The sequence below is a fragment of the Dendronephthya gigantea genome, unplaced genomic scaffold, assembly GCF_004324835.1.
Source record: "Dendronephthya gigantea isolate DGI-Jeju-01 unplaced genomic scaffold, DenGig_1.0 000036F, whole genome shotgun sequence".
Lineage (NCBI taxonomy): Eukaryota > Metazoa > Cnidaria > Anthozoa > Malacalcyonacea > Nephtheidae > Dendronephthya > Dendronephthya gigantea.
In genome coordinates this window covers 111364-127135 of record NW_021163046.1, presented here as the reverse complement: position 1 = coordinate 127135, position 15772 = coordinate 111364, and the positions used below count along the sequence as shown (strand labels likewise).

Below are 15772 nucleotides of genomic sequence, written 5' to 3'. Positions count from 1 at the left end.
TAAAAGTTTTGCTTAGGAATGTTTGATGGTTTGAGGCTGCAAATTGTTCTGTTGAAAAGGGTGACTGTCTGACTGACGCCCGACGTTTCCAGGGTCTAGTACTTATTGCTTTGCAATGTTTTATTCAGTGTTTCATTTTCAACCTTCCTCAATGTCAGTTGATCATTGCAGTACTGCTAGTCTGACTGAATGTTGACTATTGCTACTAATACTAGCCTGACTAGTCTAGTACTTGCTGCTTTGCAATGTTTTATTCAGTGTTTCACTTTTAACCTTCTTCAATGTCAGTTGATCATTGCAGTACTGCTAGTCTGACTGAGTGCTGACTGTTGCTACTAATACTAGCCTGCAGTCTAGTACTTACTGCTTTGCAATGTTTAATTCAGTGTTTCTCTTTCAACCTTCCTCAATGTCAGTTGATCATTGCAGTACTGCTAGTCTGACTGAGTGCTGACTGTTGCTACTAATATTAGCCGGACTAGTCTAGAACTTTCTCTGCTTTGCAATGTTTTATCCAGTGTTTCACTTTCAACCTTTTTCGAAGACAGCTTGATATGGTTGCATGAGTAATAATGCTCTAGGCTTTCAGAGAGTTGCCTTTTAGAATTCAGAGTTTTTAAAAACCCTTACGTAACTCTTTTCTGAATCCTCAACAACCAGCAGTGACATGGAATATCTTTCCACAGTCTTATCTCACGCGATGGCTGTCGCATAATGAAATACGACTTTTGACCCCGGGTCAAACACCGGGGGACGCCCATCAGATAATGGCAATGCAATAAACATAACTCGCTAGCGATAATTTCCTGTGACAAATTGTTTGAGAAGCGTTTCTTGCCATCTGTGCTAAGTACCCATGGCAATTTACCGATAAGAGACAGAGATGTGTGACTGTAATTCACCAAATGACCCTGAAGGTCAACGGCAGCGAAATTTCTGAGTTTTTGTGAGCACGGTAACTCTTTCGAACTTTCGTTAAAACTTGAAGAAATTAACAGAGGAGAACGTATAGATTTCCATCTTTTCTTTTATACATTATAAACTTTCATCGAAGAAATAATCGTCGTCTTGGACACCGCAATAGACTTATCACAAGTACTTTGACAAAAAAAAAATTGTGGGTACCTCGCCCTATATGGCAGGAGTGGTTTTTTTTTGAGAAAATTCAATTCAGAAAAGGCGTAGAAGTATACGTTCAATATTTGAATGTTTGTGTCCATTTATTTTGTACAAGATCCATATATTTTCTTTAAATAAATATGCAAATTTCAGTATTTAACTTACGCTGGCAAAATGATGTTAAGCAGCATGTTCAAATAAATAGATATTTAATATCATTTTAACATTTTTAGCTTCTGAACTCGACTGGTACCGCCAGATTAGTTGAGATGGAAGATAACTATCGTTTGCCGACTAGTTCGTGACATAAACATTCGCTTTAAGCGACTGAATTTAAAGCATCGGACATAAATGAAGCATTGATCCAAAGTTCACTGATCTGCGCTTGTTTGAGTTCGATGGGGGGAGTTTTAAAGCTACAGTATTGTTTTTGTGGACTTAGACAAATCTAGCAAGTGCAAAGATGCACAATCCACTTGCTTTGCAAGACCAGTGTTTTTGACGGATTTATGGGAATACAAAATGACTCAGGTCCGCTATTGGAGCCCGCGTTGGTCCACACATAAGTCCGAAGCCTGGCGGTATTGCGTGGTGATGCATTGTGGGACAGTTCATACCAACATACGGGGATTGTCCTTGAGGGGAATAATGAACAGGGGAGGCAGACCATGGGGATGAGTCTGCGGACATCCTGTCGTGCAGGTACTTCGTGTAGTGGCATACGACGGGGGTGCAATCGGTACGCTTGGCGGAAGCAGTATCGGTTTCGTGACCAACTTATATTTTTCAATTTCGGCCTCGTGAAGTCTCTTCGCTTTTGCTCGGCGATTTTGAAACCAGATCTTGACCTGTGTCTCCGTGAGATTGAGGGACGACGAGAATTCGGCGCGCTCGGCGATAGACAAGTATTGTTTTTGACGGAACTTTCTCTCCAATGCCAGAAGCTGTGTTGTCGTGAATGGCGTCCGTGGCTTACGATTTGTCTTGTGTTTGCGAAGTTGACATTTGGTCGGGCTGATTTGCGTGCGAATTCCTGGAAAAGTGAAAACAACGTGTCAAATATCAACCAAACCGACTTCCCTAGATTAGATCGACCTGATTTGACTGTGATGAGAGCCAGAGAGTTTCTCTCTTCAGAGAGTTTAAAGACACGCACTGCATTACACGTTTAACTATTGATGATACTAGAATTTTCTTTGATTGACACTGTTGGATTACTGCATGCCTCAGTCGTAGCAATTTTAAACAGCGATACCAGGTCATTCAGAATGGGTTAATCAGCCTAACTAAACAGGCGCCATGAACGATAACAGATTAGCAGCTTCTTCAACTATCGTGTACTTAAATCTACAAATCAATTCAACAACGATCCCAAATATATACCAGAAATTTCTCGGCGTTTTGGCCCCTCATTGGGGCTAGCTTAGGAAGGTTTAAGCAATGTACTGTATACGAATGAAGCACAAAACCCAGAAAGATTATGATTAGATTCGATAAACTAAACTAATTCTGTTTCTGAATTTGAAATTTTCGATTGTAATAATATATACAGTGTTCAGATAAGAACGTTCAAGACCGTCTACGTTTTTTTCTTAATCTAAAACTGAAGAGCTTTTTCGTTATTCGCAAAGTTCCAAGTTATAGCGGAGATTTTTGGTTTGTTTCCCGAGCGATTTTAGCGATACATAGGATTTTCCAAATGTTTTTCAAATGTGTACCAAACTATGGCAACGAACCATAGGAATAGAACATTTGTTTATGAATTAGGCTGAACAATTTTAACTCCGATACGTCAATGCATTCCTGAAGATAAATTTAAGACATCCTAATTTACGGTTGCAATTATGGATGCCACCTGATGATGCCGTAATGGATGATAATTATCCTAATTTTGCGAATGAGACTCAACGAGACCGGAAAAATCATCTCGACAATTTGTTAAACGCTTTTAAAGGTATTTCAAGCACTTTAATAAACGGCTTGTCTGTTTATGTGTGGTCTCATCTAGCCCTCGAGCCGACGATTCGAACGCTATTAGTGAAAATTCTTTGTGGTAAATTTTGTAAGACGATCTCTGGAAATTTCCAAGTTCTAAATGACTTTTCGTCGGCTGTGTGATTACTTTTAATATATCTACTTAAATATAAAGTTATTTTCATTGGCGTGTTTTAAAATAATTTCTCAAACAAAAGCTATATTATATAACATCATATTATATTAAATCTTCCCTATTATTGAACCTTCCATATATTCCGTGCCAAACGAATACGAATTACGCCCATGCAGTTGTGATCTATTAATATCTATTTGAATATAAATCTATAGAAATTGCCAGCCTCACATAAATAGAAAAAACTGGCCTGTCAAATTCATTTAGCGGCGTAAAAATCTGAAATTTGAACTATGCCTACATTTCTAATAACTTTTAAAACATTTCAAATATACCAAGTTTATCGGGGCTTTTTTAAGAAGATTATATTGACATGTTAATATGTTTATTGCTATCAATATTTTCGTGCCAAAAATATAGCTTGCATCGCGTTGCAATTTGTCAGTGAGGCAGACGTGCTCTTGGATAAAAAAATTATCGCTTCGTCTTGGCAAATGTTCGAGATTTTTTATCGGATTTCTGGCTAGGAGATGTTTCCTGCAGATTTCCATGTCGCCAATATAACGTCATGAGTCATGATGCTAATCAAGAACTTTTCAGACCTCTCTAATCGAGCCATACCCTTATGTTTACATTCCGGTGCGCGTTGAGAGCTTAAAAACATATGGCAAAATCTCTGTTTTCATAAATGTAACTTTCAGAGACCAACCTCAATGAAACTGCACGAATACCTTTATGTATTTGATGCGAGGATTACTCCAACAAAGAAATACTACACATTCTTTGCAATAACTTTCATGTGTACCTTGTAATCGATAATATATTTTCAATTGAACATTTCCGGCTTTAAATAACCCGGGCATTTGTGAGTAATCTATGTCGCTATACCAGAAGCTTTGAAGCCAAAGGGTTTTGATATTTTTAACAATGAAATACTTTATGTGTAACATTGCAAGCTAAATTAGCACAGAAATGCTGTATTTATTGTTATTTTCAAGCATGGTTTTTCGTATAAAACTCAGTCCTTTTATTCTTATACACAATTACAGGAATATTTCATTAGTTTCAATGAGTATTAAGTGTCTCAAAGCCTAATCTAAGTGCACTTCGATTGAAAATGTTACATTGATTGCATTTGCATGCAAATGTGAAAGGTTGTAAATCGCTTTTGACAAGTTTTGCTTTTCACTGCAGACGAATAAGTTCAATCATATAGCAAGGAATTCTTTGCGTAACTCTGTCGAGGAAAACCAAATTTCATGACAAGTAGTTGATGGAAATATGATCATGATAAAATATTGGATTTTATATCCAAATTTTGCTAAACGTAATGAAGTGCCACGTTTTGAAATGAAATGACCTAAATCACGAAGAAGCAGGACTACAACTAACCGAAGATTCAGAGTTTCGCTCGCATCAATTATACTGTGCCAAACACAATTTATTGAAGCTTTCTCGGGTGATATAAAACTGAGCCTGTGGTTATGTTCTTATGGCTAAGTTATAAGCTCGAAAATATTCATCGCTTATTATAGAACCGCATTCAGATAAATTCTTCCGTTACCATTTCCCTACGACGATGAATAACTAACCTATGTTTGGTCTGTGCAAACATTTATAGAGTATCACTCCTGCAACTGTCTGTAATTGCAGTTCCAATCTAATGTTTGTCGAGATTTGCATGTTTGAAGGAAGAGATGTAATCGAAATCAAATTATCTGAACTGCATTCCCACAGAGGTAAACCTGCCAACCCATCAAGTTTGATAACAACGCAGGGCTGTAACGTTCAACAGCGTGTTTTATCTGCAAATATTTGTTTGTTTAACGCTTTTCTGGTAAACTGTCACGATATACCCAACCTAAATATGTATATACAACGGGCCAATACATGGCGTCGCGGTAGCTAGATGTATCAACCTCTATCAACATCGCATTGTCTATATGATTTCCCGCTAAACTATCTAAAACACTAGCTTTAAAGGTTTGAAAGGACAGTATTGTGAGATTTCTCGTATCATTTGCAAACGGTAAACAATTCCTCAGCCTGTGGATATCATATCGAACTAAATCATGCAAGTATGCATGCAATCGAAAAATAAAGGGGAATATTTTCCACAATTTTTATCCGTTCTTTTTCATTTCATTCGCTATTCCTTCCTACAATATTTACGTACTTGCTGGGCTGTATCTCGGAGAGTTTAGCCACGATGAGAAACCATCTTTGATCACACGTTCCTCGACTCCGTTAAGATTTCGCTTGATCGGCTCTGCAAGCGTCAAACTCGTTTGCTGTTCCTTGCTACAGCCGTGCTGAAGAAGACTTTCGACTGAGAACTTGTGTTCGGATTTGCTCGACGTTGGACTCGAGCGAGGCTTTTGTAAATCACGGTCGCACATCAGCGACACAACGCTGAAAGGATGAGGCCTAGGTAGCCTCGATGGCGAGTCGTTGGCATTCCCAGATTCGTGTTTGTGCGTCGACATATCTTAAAGCGTCTTTTGAGTTGAGTCTCTGGGCTTGGCAGATAAGAATGCTCTAGCTCTGAAACTTCATGCCCTGTTGTATGCCCCTGAACGTCTCTGATTTGATACTTCAACCTGCTGTGGCAGTAATCTTTGTTTTAGTTGACGTAAAGGTCTTTTATAAGGAAGTTGACAGGGTGCCCCGGTAATTATGCGTCTTATCACTAAAATTTGTTGTTGATAAACACGGTGCGACCACGAACAACGCTTTGTGCACAATGCCTAAGTGATTGTCATGGCTTATTCAATAAGTCATTGCGCCAAATGTCATGCCTTTGTTTCGAAACGGATATCTCTCGCTTCTTCTTTGAATCAAAACCTCGAGGGCGCTCTGAAATTATCCAGCCTGTAAACTCATTACCCGTTTTATCTGCTTAGAATGTATATTTTACTTTTCAAGTGGTTTGAACTAATTGAACACAACACGATGCGGTCGATGTTCAAAACATCGCCAGTTTTATTTCTCCGTCTGCATGGCCCTGATCGCTATCGTCGGCTCGAGAGTGCATTGTGGATAAGCTGAAGTGGGATACTGGCTGTCGCTGTCTTTGAGACGATAGAACGATCGCTATATTCACACAAATGGACAGTAAAATCGAAGTGTAAATATTCGTTTAATGCAATCAAAAGAAAAACAAATAAATGAAAACATCAGGGGTTCGTAAAGAAAGAGTCCTAAAGAGCCTATTTAGTCGACCAATATACATATGAATGGGCGGTTGACGGATTAAAACCAGGATTCGTGTTGTGGGAAGAGTGGAGCAGAACCAATATGGCGTCGGTTGGCACTGAAGTATGGATCCGGGAGCCGTTGAAACAGTCGCAACTTTTGTCAATCTTTTACCAAATGAGCAAGCAGTGCATGGGCAAGAATACGCTTTCAAATTGAAGGATTTAGACCTGGCATTCGTTCACGAATTTGCTCAGGACAGCCGTTAAAAAAAAGTTTAAAACCCAGACATCCTTATCAACGAACGTCGCATTGAATCTGGTCTAACAACTGCCATAAAAACAGGAAAAACCCTTCTCGACTTTTCGACCTTAAGGACCTTCGGCAGAAGGGCACTCCAGAAGTGTTTTTGCTCATCTTCGGCTATCGTTAGACCAGATTTAATACGGCGTTTTCTGAGAAATGCCTAGCTTTTATATACCACGAATGGAAGACTGTTTCAAAGCATTGGATCAATAAAACCGAGTCTTCCTTTTGAAATTGCTCAATGTCTTAAAAGTGCACAGGTCAAATTAATTCCTTCCAATACTATATATTTCATGTCAGATCTTCAATTTTTTTCAAACCATTTTTTTAAGACGTTAAGGGAATAACTCCAGACGCACGATATTTTAATGCTGTCATTCCTAATCGATCGGGCAGTATAACACATCATTTCACCGGAATTACTGCAGTCGTGAAGATTCGAAAACATAGGGGATAATTAAAAATATACAAATTGCATTATTTTGACAAATGCATATTAAAGTTTAATGTAATTGAAGATGAAATAATCAAAGTAAATTGTTAGATTTACCAAAAAGGCGTCTTCTCCGCCTTTAATTTTGAATCTTGCCTTTCTTAAACGAATGCTTACTTGTAGAATAATATATTTCGCATTTTTCTTGCCCTATTTTTGCTGAATATACTCGTTGCGTGATGACGTTATTAGGGAATTTGAGTGCTTTGGAAGTGAGAAGTGATTTTGTTGTGATTACGGTGATATAGTTTTATTTCCCAAATCAAATTTTCGCGACGAATGTGCACTTAACTTGCAGAGATGAAAATCTCTGGGACAAAACCGGATTTGCAGTGAACAGCGAACAGATTATGATCTGAGATGTTCTTCGCTTGAAACGGCTTTCCTTAAATTAAGATCCTTAATGCGTGTTGATTCGGTCCTCAGTGATATACTAATCAAATATTTATTATTAAAATTAAACTTGAGGGATCGCATAGGCAGGGACAGTGGCAACTTTATGTACACAGTACACTGCTCTAAGCCACGTAAACTAACTTCACCTATATACAAAGGGCCACGCGGAAAATTGTTGTAAAAAAAAAACGAAAACGAGAATACGCGACAAAGTGATCGTCTTGCGATTATCGCCCGATTTGTAATTGACTTTTAATTGCCTAAAAAGGCAAATGCCGATATAAACCTCACCTCGACCTTATTATGAAGAGATTTCATAGAATTCCTTGTAAGATAGAGCTCTGACAGTGACACACAATAAAAATAACCACTCAGTATGAAGCGAAGGATTTTGGTTAGTTTCTCTTCATCATTCGTAAGCCGAAGAAGGAAACGTATCATCCACGCGACATCTCCCCACGATCCTCGAGGCCACGACTTGCATGCATCATCTCATCAGCGCAGCGTGCAGCCGGAAAGCCACTTTAGGTTTTTTATCAATTCAATTACTCTTAACGAATAGTGCTTTTGTGTTAAAAATTCATGTACTCACTTAGAGCCCATTGCATCAAGTGCTGTGTGTTAGCAAATCAAATTAGTCCAAACCCGTTTGCTCACAATGGATTTAAAGAGTTTTCTCAATCGGCCCGCCTTGGAACTAAACACTGCGGTCGGCAGACAATGCGAGAAACTCATTCAACGCTACCTTTCGTAGCTTTAATAATCATTGCTGGTGGAGTGAGGGCTGGAATTATTGTGCAAACAATTGATTATTTGTATTGATATCGGACTGCGCGTCTTTGGACCGCAACAAAGCGCTATTTGTATATTTAATCAATATTTACCCGGCTAGAATCCGTCGAGATATGTCTGAAGTGCAAGTAATACCCTCGTATGAACTGTGAACAAAAGCAAACAGTAGTATAATTGTATGTTTAAACTTGATCGTTGTTGTTCAATATTTGGGACAACGGGGCTTTTTTTTACTTCAAGGACGATTTCCAAATAAGTCTCTTCGAAACTATCTTGTGAACATCAGCGGCGAAATAGATAAAAATCTAAACGAAAAAAAAACTCTTTCGTAGAATGAAGATCTCTTTCAGCACGTTCATAAATTATCCGAAGGATTTATTCGCAACGAATAAAAGGAACTCCTTGGCAACTCTTAATCCAGCGTTGTTTTCGTTGCAAATTAAGACCAATGTTCATGCACAGGCGCTTACTCAGCTCTAGAAATGCTTTTGGTGATCGAAAATCATATGTATCGTGTGTTTGTTTTCTTGAATGGACAGCTAGCTCGTGCATTTTTTTTTCATCCACTCCCTGGAAAGGTTTTGTCCTTCTTCCAAGGGCGGTGCATGATAGCATCAGTGTTGAAATATGCAAGCTATTTTGTTTTTCTCCATGTGTCTGTGAGAATTTAGATAAGTTGCTCGGAAGAGACCGATAGTATGTCTGATTGTCGGTTTATGTAATACTTTGTAACTATAACCACCTTTGTTTTATGTGGTGAATATGTGAATCTATATAACCCTAGTAACGCGCCGTGGTTTAATCTTAATCGATACTCTCTGTTTGTTGAATCTTTTCTTCTTGTTTCCGCGGTTAAAATGGGCAACCAACCTTTTTTGTATAGACTAACTTTTCATTATTGGCTCCATGTATATAAGTTATATTTTGCTTCCCAAAAATCTCCCTATATTTAAATATATAGCTCTCGATTCAAGCCGAATTCAAGTTCAAAGTTCAACTACAAAAAGCCTTCTTCCCTCCGATTGCCTTTTTTAAAATGGTGATAATTTATTTTCTTTGATAATTCTGATTTTTTTCTCGATTTCAGGGCGTGGGAAAAGATATTCGACGTGGAAATGCCCTCCGTGTTTAACCCTGTCTTCACAGTGGCAACAGAGAGACGTTCACAGCATATAAGGTAAAGAATAATTTGTTTTTTTTTAATTTCTAAATTATCTCCCAATGGACTGAATCGAGTTTCCCGAAAACCCCATCTTTCACGCACTAATCAATTATTTTTGTCAAACCACCCACCCATAAACCCCCTCGTTCCTAATACTCCTATTTATAATACCATTCTAAATACCCAAGTAAGCCCTCCCACTATCAGAGAGAACCGAAGTCATATTGTCATATTGTACCTCCGCCAGGGGAATACGACTCCGAGGGCTTTGCGTTTCGGGCAATAAGCGCCATCATTTCAAAAGTACTCTGACTATGTAAAAAAGATGATATTTCAAGAATGTAAAAAACGGAAACACTTCAAGATGTGGTTTAAGTTAAATTATACTTTGATGTACGGATGTTCAAGGAACGCCTTGTTTTCTTTGAATCCATTGTCTAACGCTAGACCCTGTTTACTCAAATCAGTCTATTTGAAAATTGTAACAAATTCGATAAATATTTAGGTAATACTTTTTGGCATAGCGCGTCTCAAACATTCTCAAGTCTGATAAAAACGTTTTAAAGCTGTCTGCCTGAAATATCATATCTCATATATTACCGTTACTATATGCAATGCATTTGAAACGATAACCCTTTACGATAAAAATCGCACGTAATTAATCCGAATTTCAAATGCGAATGTTCTAAATATTTTATTACGAATAACTCGTTATCAGATTGTGGCCAATTACAAGCTAAATTAATTGAGTAAATGGAACTAATGATGACCATAACAGTAGACCTCAATTAGTACAATTAACATCGCACTCAAGAGAAGCTCACAAATTGAAATATGCCTCACGCCACTCGTGAAATGGCGTGCAATCTTCCATTTGTCGATTTGGAATTGTCTCAGCCGTTTTTCATCGTTTCTGATAAGCGTGCAGCGGTGGGAACCAAGTTAGATTTGGTCAATCTGTCCGCATGTATATATCTGCTTCGACACCTCGCCAGCAGGACTAAGTGCAATCTGCTGATAAGTCTATGAAAAATGAGAATTAAATTATATTAGGGTAATTTGTGTTTCGGCCAACACTGCTTGTCTTTCCCCGCCTTTTTTATATGCGAGTCGATTGCACGATAGCGGAAAGACATCTGCCGTAATTAAAAAGCTATATAACTGACGTGGACAGAATCATGAAAAACAATCCTGTAGATGGAAATCTTGATGTTTTTATTCATGAGGGCCTGTCTGCGTTTGCTCGCCTTTGACTGTGGCCGTTCGACAGGAGACAGAACTCTCGCAAGACTCCAAACCATTGGCTTGTCTTCACTCTTCAGAACTTGACTAAAGCATCTCAATGCGCACTTACCCGATTTAAGCAACTGAATGCACAGTTTAAAATTGGCGCTGTCTACACTGTGATCTCGGTAACTGCAGATTCAACCCAACCTAAGATGATTTTGAAAAATTGCATTGAGCCTTTGGCTTTCTGGAGCCAAACATGTAATATGAGTGAGCTGTGAGTAATACCCTTTAGCAAAGGATAGTGTGTTAAACATGAAGTGTCGAGTCTGCCCTCTCCCCGTGACCTCCCCCTCTCATTCCTTCTGTACACTACATTATCTACACCCGTCGCATACGGTAACTTCTGTTCCGAAGAGTGCTTTAAATTAACTTATTACCCTGCACGTATAATAGTATAGCCCGAATTTCACTTGCGGTCCTCTGGGCATCTTTTGCAAACGAAATTCGGCAGCGTTGAACAAGATTTCCGCTTGCAATTTACTGTCTTGTAATCTAACATGATCGTAGCGTGAATTTTGGAATGGCCGGGAAACCACGCGTTTTTAAAAAGAGCCTAGAACCAAAACCCTGCCTATGGCGTCATATCCTAGTACCCAGGGTCCTGCTGTTTGCGTCTCGAAGTAGATGACGTCACGCACGAAATCTCGCGAGGTGTCGCAGTCGGCTGATTTCGTCGTTATATTTCTTGCTGAAAAATAGCCACGAGGCAAAATATGAGGTTATAGATTGATATTAGTCGGTTTTATTCATGAGTTTGAAACGCATTCTTGTACAAGGACATTTTAACTTAATCTTCGTGCACAGGAAAGCATTTTCGAGCGTTTTTAGTCGCATTTTGCCTGAAAACGAGTGTAAACAAGATCATTCTCAACAGAACTTGAAGCTGACTGATTATATTTAAGATATTTTTTACTTAAACCGTGTTAACACGGCATCAAAACAATAAATGAAACTAAATTGCTCGTAAACTACAAACGAATGTGCATTGGATAAATTTCTGTGTGAAAACTTGCATTGAAGAAAGGAATTTGCCTCGGGACGTAATGTTTCTTTGAAGCAAAACAACAAACTTTTTTCTGATCAATTTTCTCACGTTTATATTTTGTGCTAATGAAACATCTCTTAAAGTATTCACAAGATTTCCTTGGAGCGTTTACTAAATCAACAAACAGGCTCTTAGCGCAGAGTGCTTTTACGAATTGATGTTTATACAGAAAATATCGAGAACGGATGCATTTTAAGGGCACGTCATTCGCGAGTATATAACTGTTGGTAAGACAAGCACTTCACAATGTATACACCAATATACCTTTCATTTCCTGTCATTGCCTGCGTTGCTGAATTTGTGGATAAATATAACTGCGCTGGGGGATCAGTGGAGGTATATAGGAGGTGAGGGGATGTTACGGGTCGCGTAGCTATGAAATAAGGAACCGCAGGGGTACTGTAAAGACAGGCTGGACACTTTTCGCTTATACTAAAGAGTTGAATCGCGCAAGTTAAATCATTGAAGATGTACTAAAGCATGCATGATTCCACCAGAACATGTTTCTTACAGTAGTTAGAAAGTTTCTATACTACGTATTAATTCAAAATGATAATTGAAACTGAGGAATTTAGGGGAAATACTAGACTGTTTGAAGCCAGTATAACTTCTAATGAAGGTAATATATAAAGTCCATAGATAGCAACCACCACAGCAATTACAAGACTTTCGACCTAAGGATATATATTGTGTATATGTTTAACGTGAGAAGACAAAACACACTGACTTAATTAAGATAAGTGCATGAATATCGTTTTACGTTTTGGCGAGATTTTGGCTTTTGGCAGCCTTACAGCCAAGGTTATCCTACATTAAAGATTGTTTATACTTTAGAAAGTGCGTCATCTGGTAGTTTACTTATATTATCTCTGCACAGGTATAAAAATAGGACTTTAAAACTGACCTTCCAAGAAGTGCTTGGGGGAATTCCTAGCGGGGATTATATGTTAGAACTTCCAACGACAGGGCTATAAATCTGTTAAGACAAATGATGTTTCCTAGAAGAGTTTTCTATCCATAACTTTCACGGATCTTAAATTCGGACCTCATCTGATGAACTGCCGGAAACTGCACCAAGGCTTTATTTTCACTGGCTAGATCATGCCGCATGAAGTTTTTACAATCACCTTTTATCCTTTCTTTATTCAATCAACACTTTAAATTGTGCGTGGTGAACGTGAATGCCTTTTGCTTCTTGATAATGGTCGTTATTAACACTGGCACAGGTGAAAACCTCTTTTAGGCGAGGCGATAGTGATTAACTCTACATTACCGCCTCTTAACGAGGCATCTGCAAGCATCTGAATGTCCATTTACATCGAAAAGGAATAAGATGAATAGATTGATGTCTTGAAAGATGAAACAATGAAAAATCACGAGTACATATATTTTTTGTATTCTGATTCCACTCTAAATACAGCTAAAATCTCACCACGAAATTGTGGTGTTGTCCCTGAGCTGATATCTCGAGTTTGCAGGATGTTTTTCGGGATATTTTTTTTCTTATGCATTTAAAATATAGCTACATCTAGAACATTCGTTGTGTGGATAATAAAGACCGGATCAATCAACCTATTTCAACCTTGTAGAATTAAACTCAAGATTATATATCCATATTTGTAAGTCTTGTTTGCAAAATATCGTTTGAAAGCTTATACTCCGTGAGTGTTTAAATCTATGATGTGAATGAATGTTTGTCTAATGATGAGTTGCACAATTAGGAAATGTATCTTCCCGCATACCAGGTTTTTTCCTATTGTGATGTTTTTTTTTGTATATATGATGATTGATACCCATCGCATTTATTAGGACGGCGTGCATATTTGCCCGAGAATATTTAGGAAATAAAAGAAATTGATAAAATTCATCTCAGCTTTCTGTGAAGATGAAGTTCTTTCCAATGATTTTATGGAGAGGAAGTTATATTTTCAGTTTTGGATTCCATGGCCTGGTTAAGAAAGCAAAAATGGATAAATATATATACCATTGTTCGAATGATCAGTGGTTTTGCTTGAGAATTGAACAGGCTTCGATAAAGCGCGTGTATTCTGGTAGTTTTAAAATACCGTAGTTCAGGGCGAAGAGATTAGGCCTGGGGATAATAAGCGGGGTTATTATAAACAGTTCGGGTGCTCGACCTCACTTTGTGAAATATTTGTGACATATTTGGCAGTTGCAATATAGCGCACGTCTTTTCAGAGTGGTGCGAGCTACAATGGTAGCGTTCTCGAGGCCAACCACCCCCCTGTTGACATTTTTACCTCTAGAAAAAAATCAGGATTTTCAGTAAAGTGCGACCCAAGTCGTGAAATACCACAAATTTTGAAAACAATTGAGTTGTGACTCCTCCCCTGCAACTGAAGATGGGTCAAGTGTAGATACGTCAGAACGAGGTCAATATTCTCATAGTTTGTGATATTTTTTTTCCTTTATCAATCAGCCCGCACGTTTAAGAAAACACACTTTAATAAAAGAGCTAGATTAATGGATCTCACGAAAGCAAAATAAACGATAGCAATACCTCATCGCTTTCATTAATGATGTATTAAAATAACTTTCTCGTCAAAACTGGAACCGGATTTGAAAGTAATTAGTTTCCTGAATTAGCATTTTGTGCGCGAAAAAAACGAATATTCAGTGGTAGGAAAATAAAAGTTGATAAGATTTGGTGGGTTTTCACGGCTGAGGGCAATTCTTCCCGCTTACCAGACGAAAACAAGAGCAACGCAAAAAATGTCGGGGCAAAAAGGTCAAGGCGAGTTAAGGTCAAGGTATGATTCGTAAACGCATTTTCGTGGCCTAAAGGTGAGGATGATACTAGGTGTGTGTGAGATGGCGACCATGAAAAAAGGATTAATTTTGTTCAAAATGAACGTCATGTCTGGCAATAAGGTAGCGTAGAAAATACTGGATACTTATGAAAGGCCGAATTGAGCTTGAAATACTTTTCTAAGGGCAGTGGAAATACTCTTTCTAAAATCATGGAGAGACTAAAGAAAATGATGACTCATCATGGAAAGACTAAAGGTGTTTCAACGTTTTCTAACATATCGTCAATGATAATGGCCTCTCGTCTCGTTGCCCTAAAGTTATCCTTCCTTATTCCTTCCGTAGAATTGTATGATTATTTGGTTCACAAGGATTTGGGACAGAAATTTATGTTCATATTGATCATGCAGCTGTCTGTTGAAAAAATCATTCAGTCGAAAAAATCCTAGATCCTCCTTCCTCAATCAGCCCACGTCTTTAAGCTACGCCCTGGATTGTCTGGTTAGCCCAACTAAAAATGGCAGAATATTTAGGAACAGGATAGGATTAAATCGAAACACGTTTGCTAAAGAATGTCAATATTTATAGAAAGTGTTAAAAAAAACTCGACTACGAGTCAAAACAAACATAGCCTGTCATTCCTTAACGTGATTTCAGCAAAACATTCAAACACAATTTGCCAGCGGCCCTGGAGGAAATGTACTGCTTGTTTGGCGGAAAAACTTCACGATTGTTTTGAACGAGGCTAAATAAAGAATTCCTTGAATGATATGTTGTGGATACTTCGTGGTCAGTGTCATTCTTTGTGAGGTCAATGGGTCTTGTTAGGCTTTTTCGCACATAAGAACGACAATAATCGTTCAACTTTGTTATCAATCGATTCTCACCTTGTGCTGCGCGACACACCCTCGTTTTCTGTGACACTCTTCTCGAAACTCCCCCCAGCACCCCTCAGAGCAACGCGTAGTTTGCGAGGGCCCCGTAAACAATCCTTACCTGAAACACCGGGTATTCAATTGCAGGAATTCAAAACACCATTACGTTTATGTATAACACCAAGTAGTGAATAGGAACGCTTCCGCTGGTAAAACGTAT

General features: G+C 38.4%; 2 protein-coding genes across 2 annotated transcripts in view; one reads left to right on the top strand and one right to left on the bottom strand.

Annotated features, from left to right (window-relative positions):
• Positions 1 to 15772, top strand: part of LOC114525872 (protein SERAC1-like) — a 34135-nt gene that overhangs the window by 15521 nt on the left and 2842 nt on the right. The window contains exon 18 of the transcript XR_003687273.1: positions 9499 to 9588. The gene's annotated coding sequence lies outside the window, so the exon portion shown is untranslated. The remainder of the gene's footprint in view (positions 1 to 9498; positions 9589 to 15772) is intronic.
• Positions 1731 to 5872, bottom strand: LOC114525877 (homeobox protein XHOX-7.1-like). Its single transcript, XM_028547339.1, has 2 exons — positions 5406 to 5872; positions 1731 to 2152 (listed from the first exon to the last, which is right to left on the bottom strand). Exons 1-2 carry the CDS (start codon positions 5713 to 5715, stop codon positions 1731 to 1733), a joined length of 732 nt encoding a protein of 243 aa, XP_028403140.1. The 5' UTR covers positions 5716 to 5872.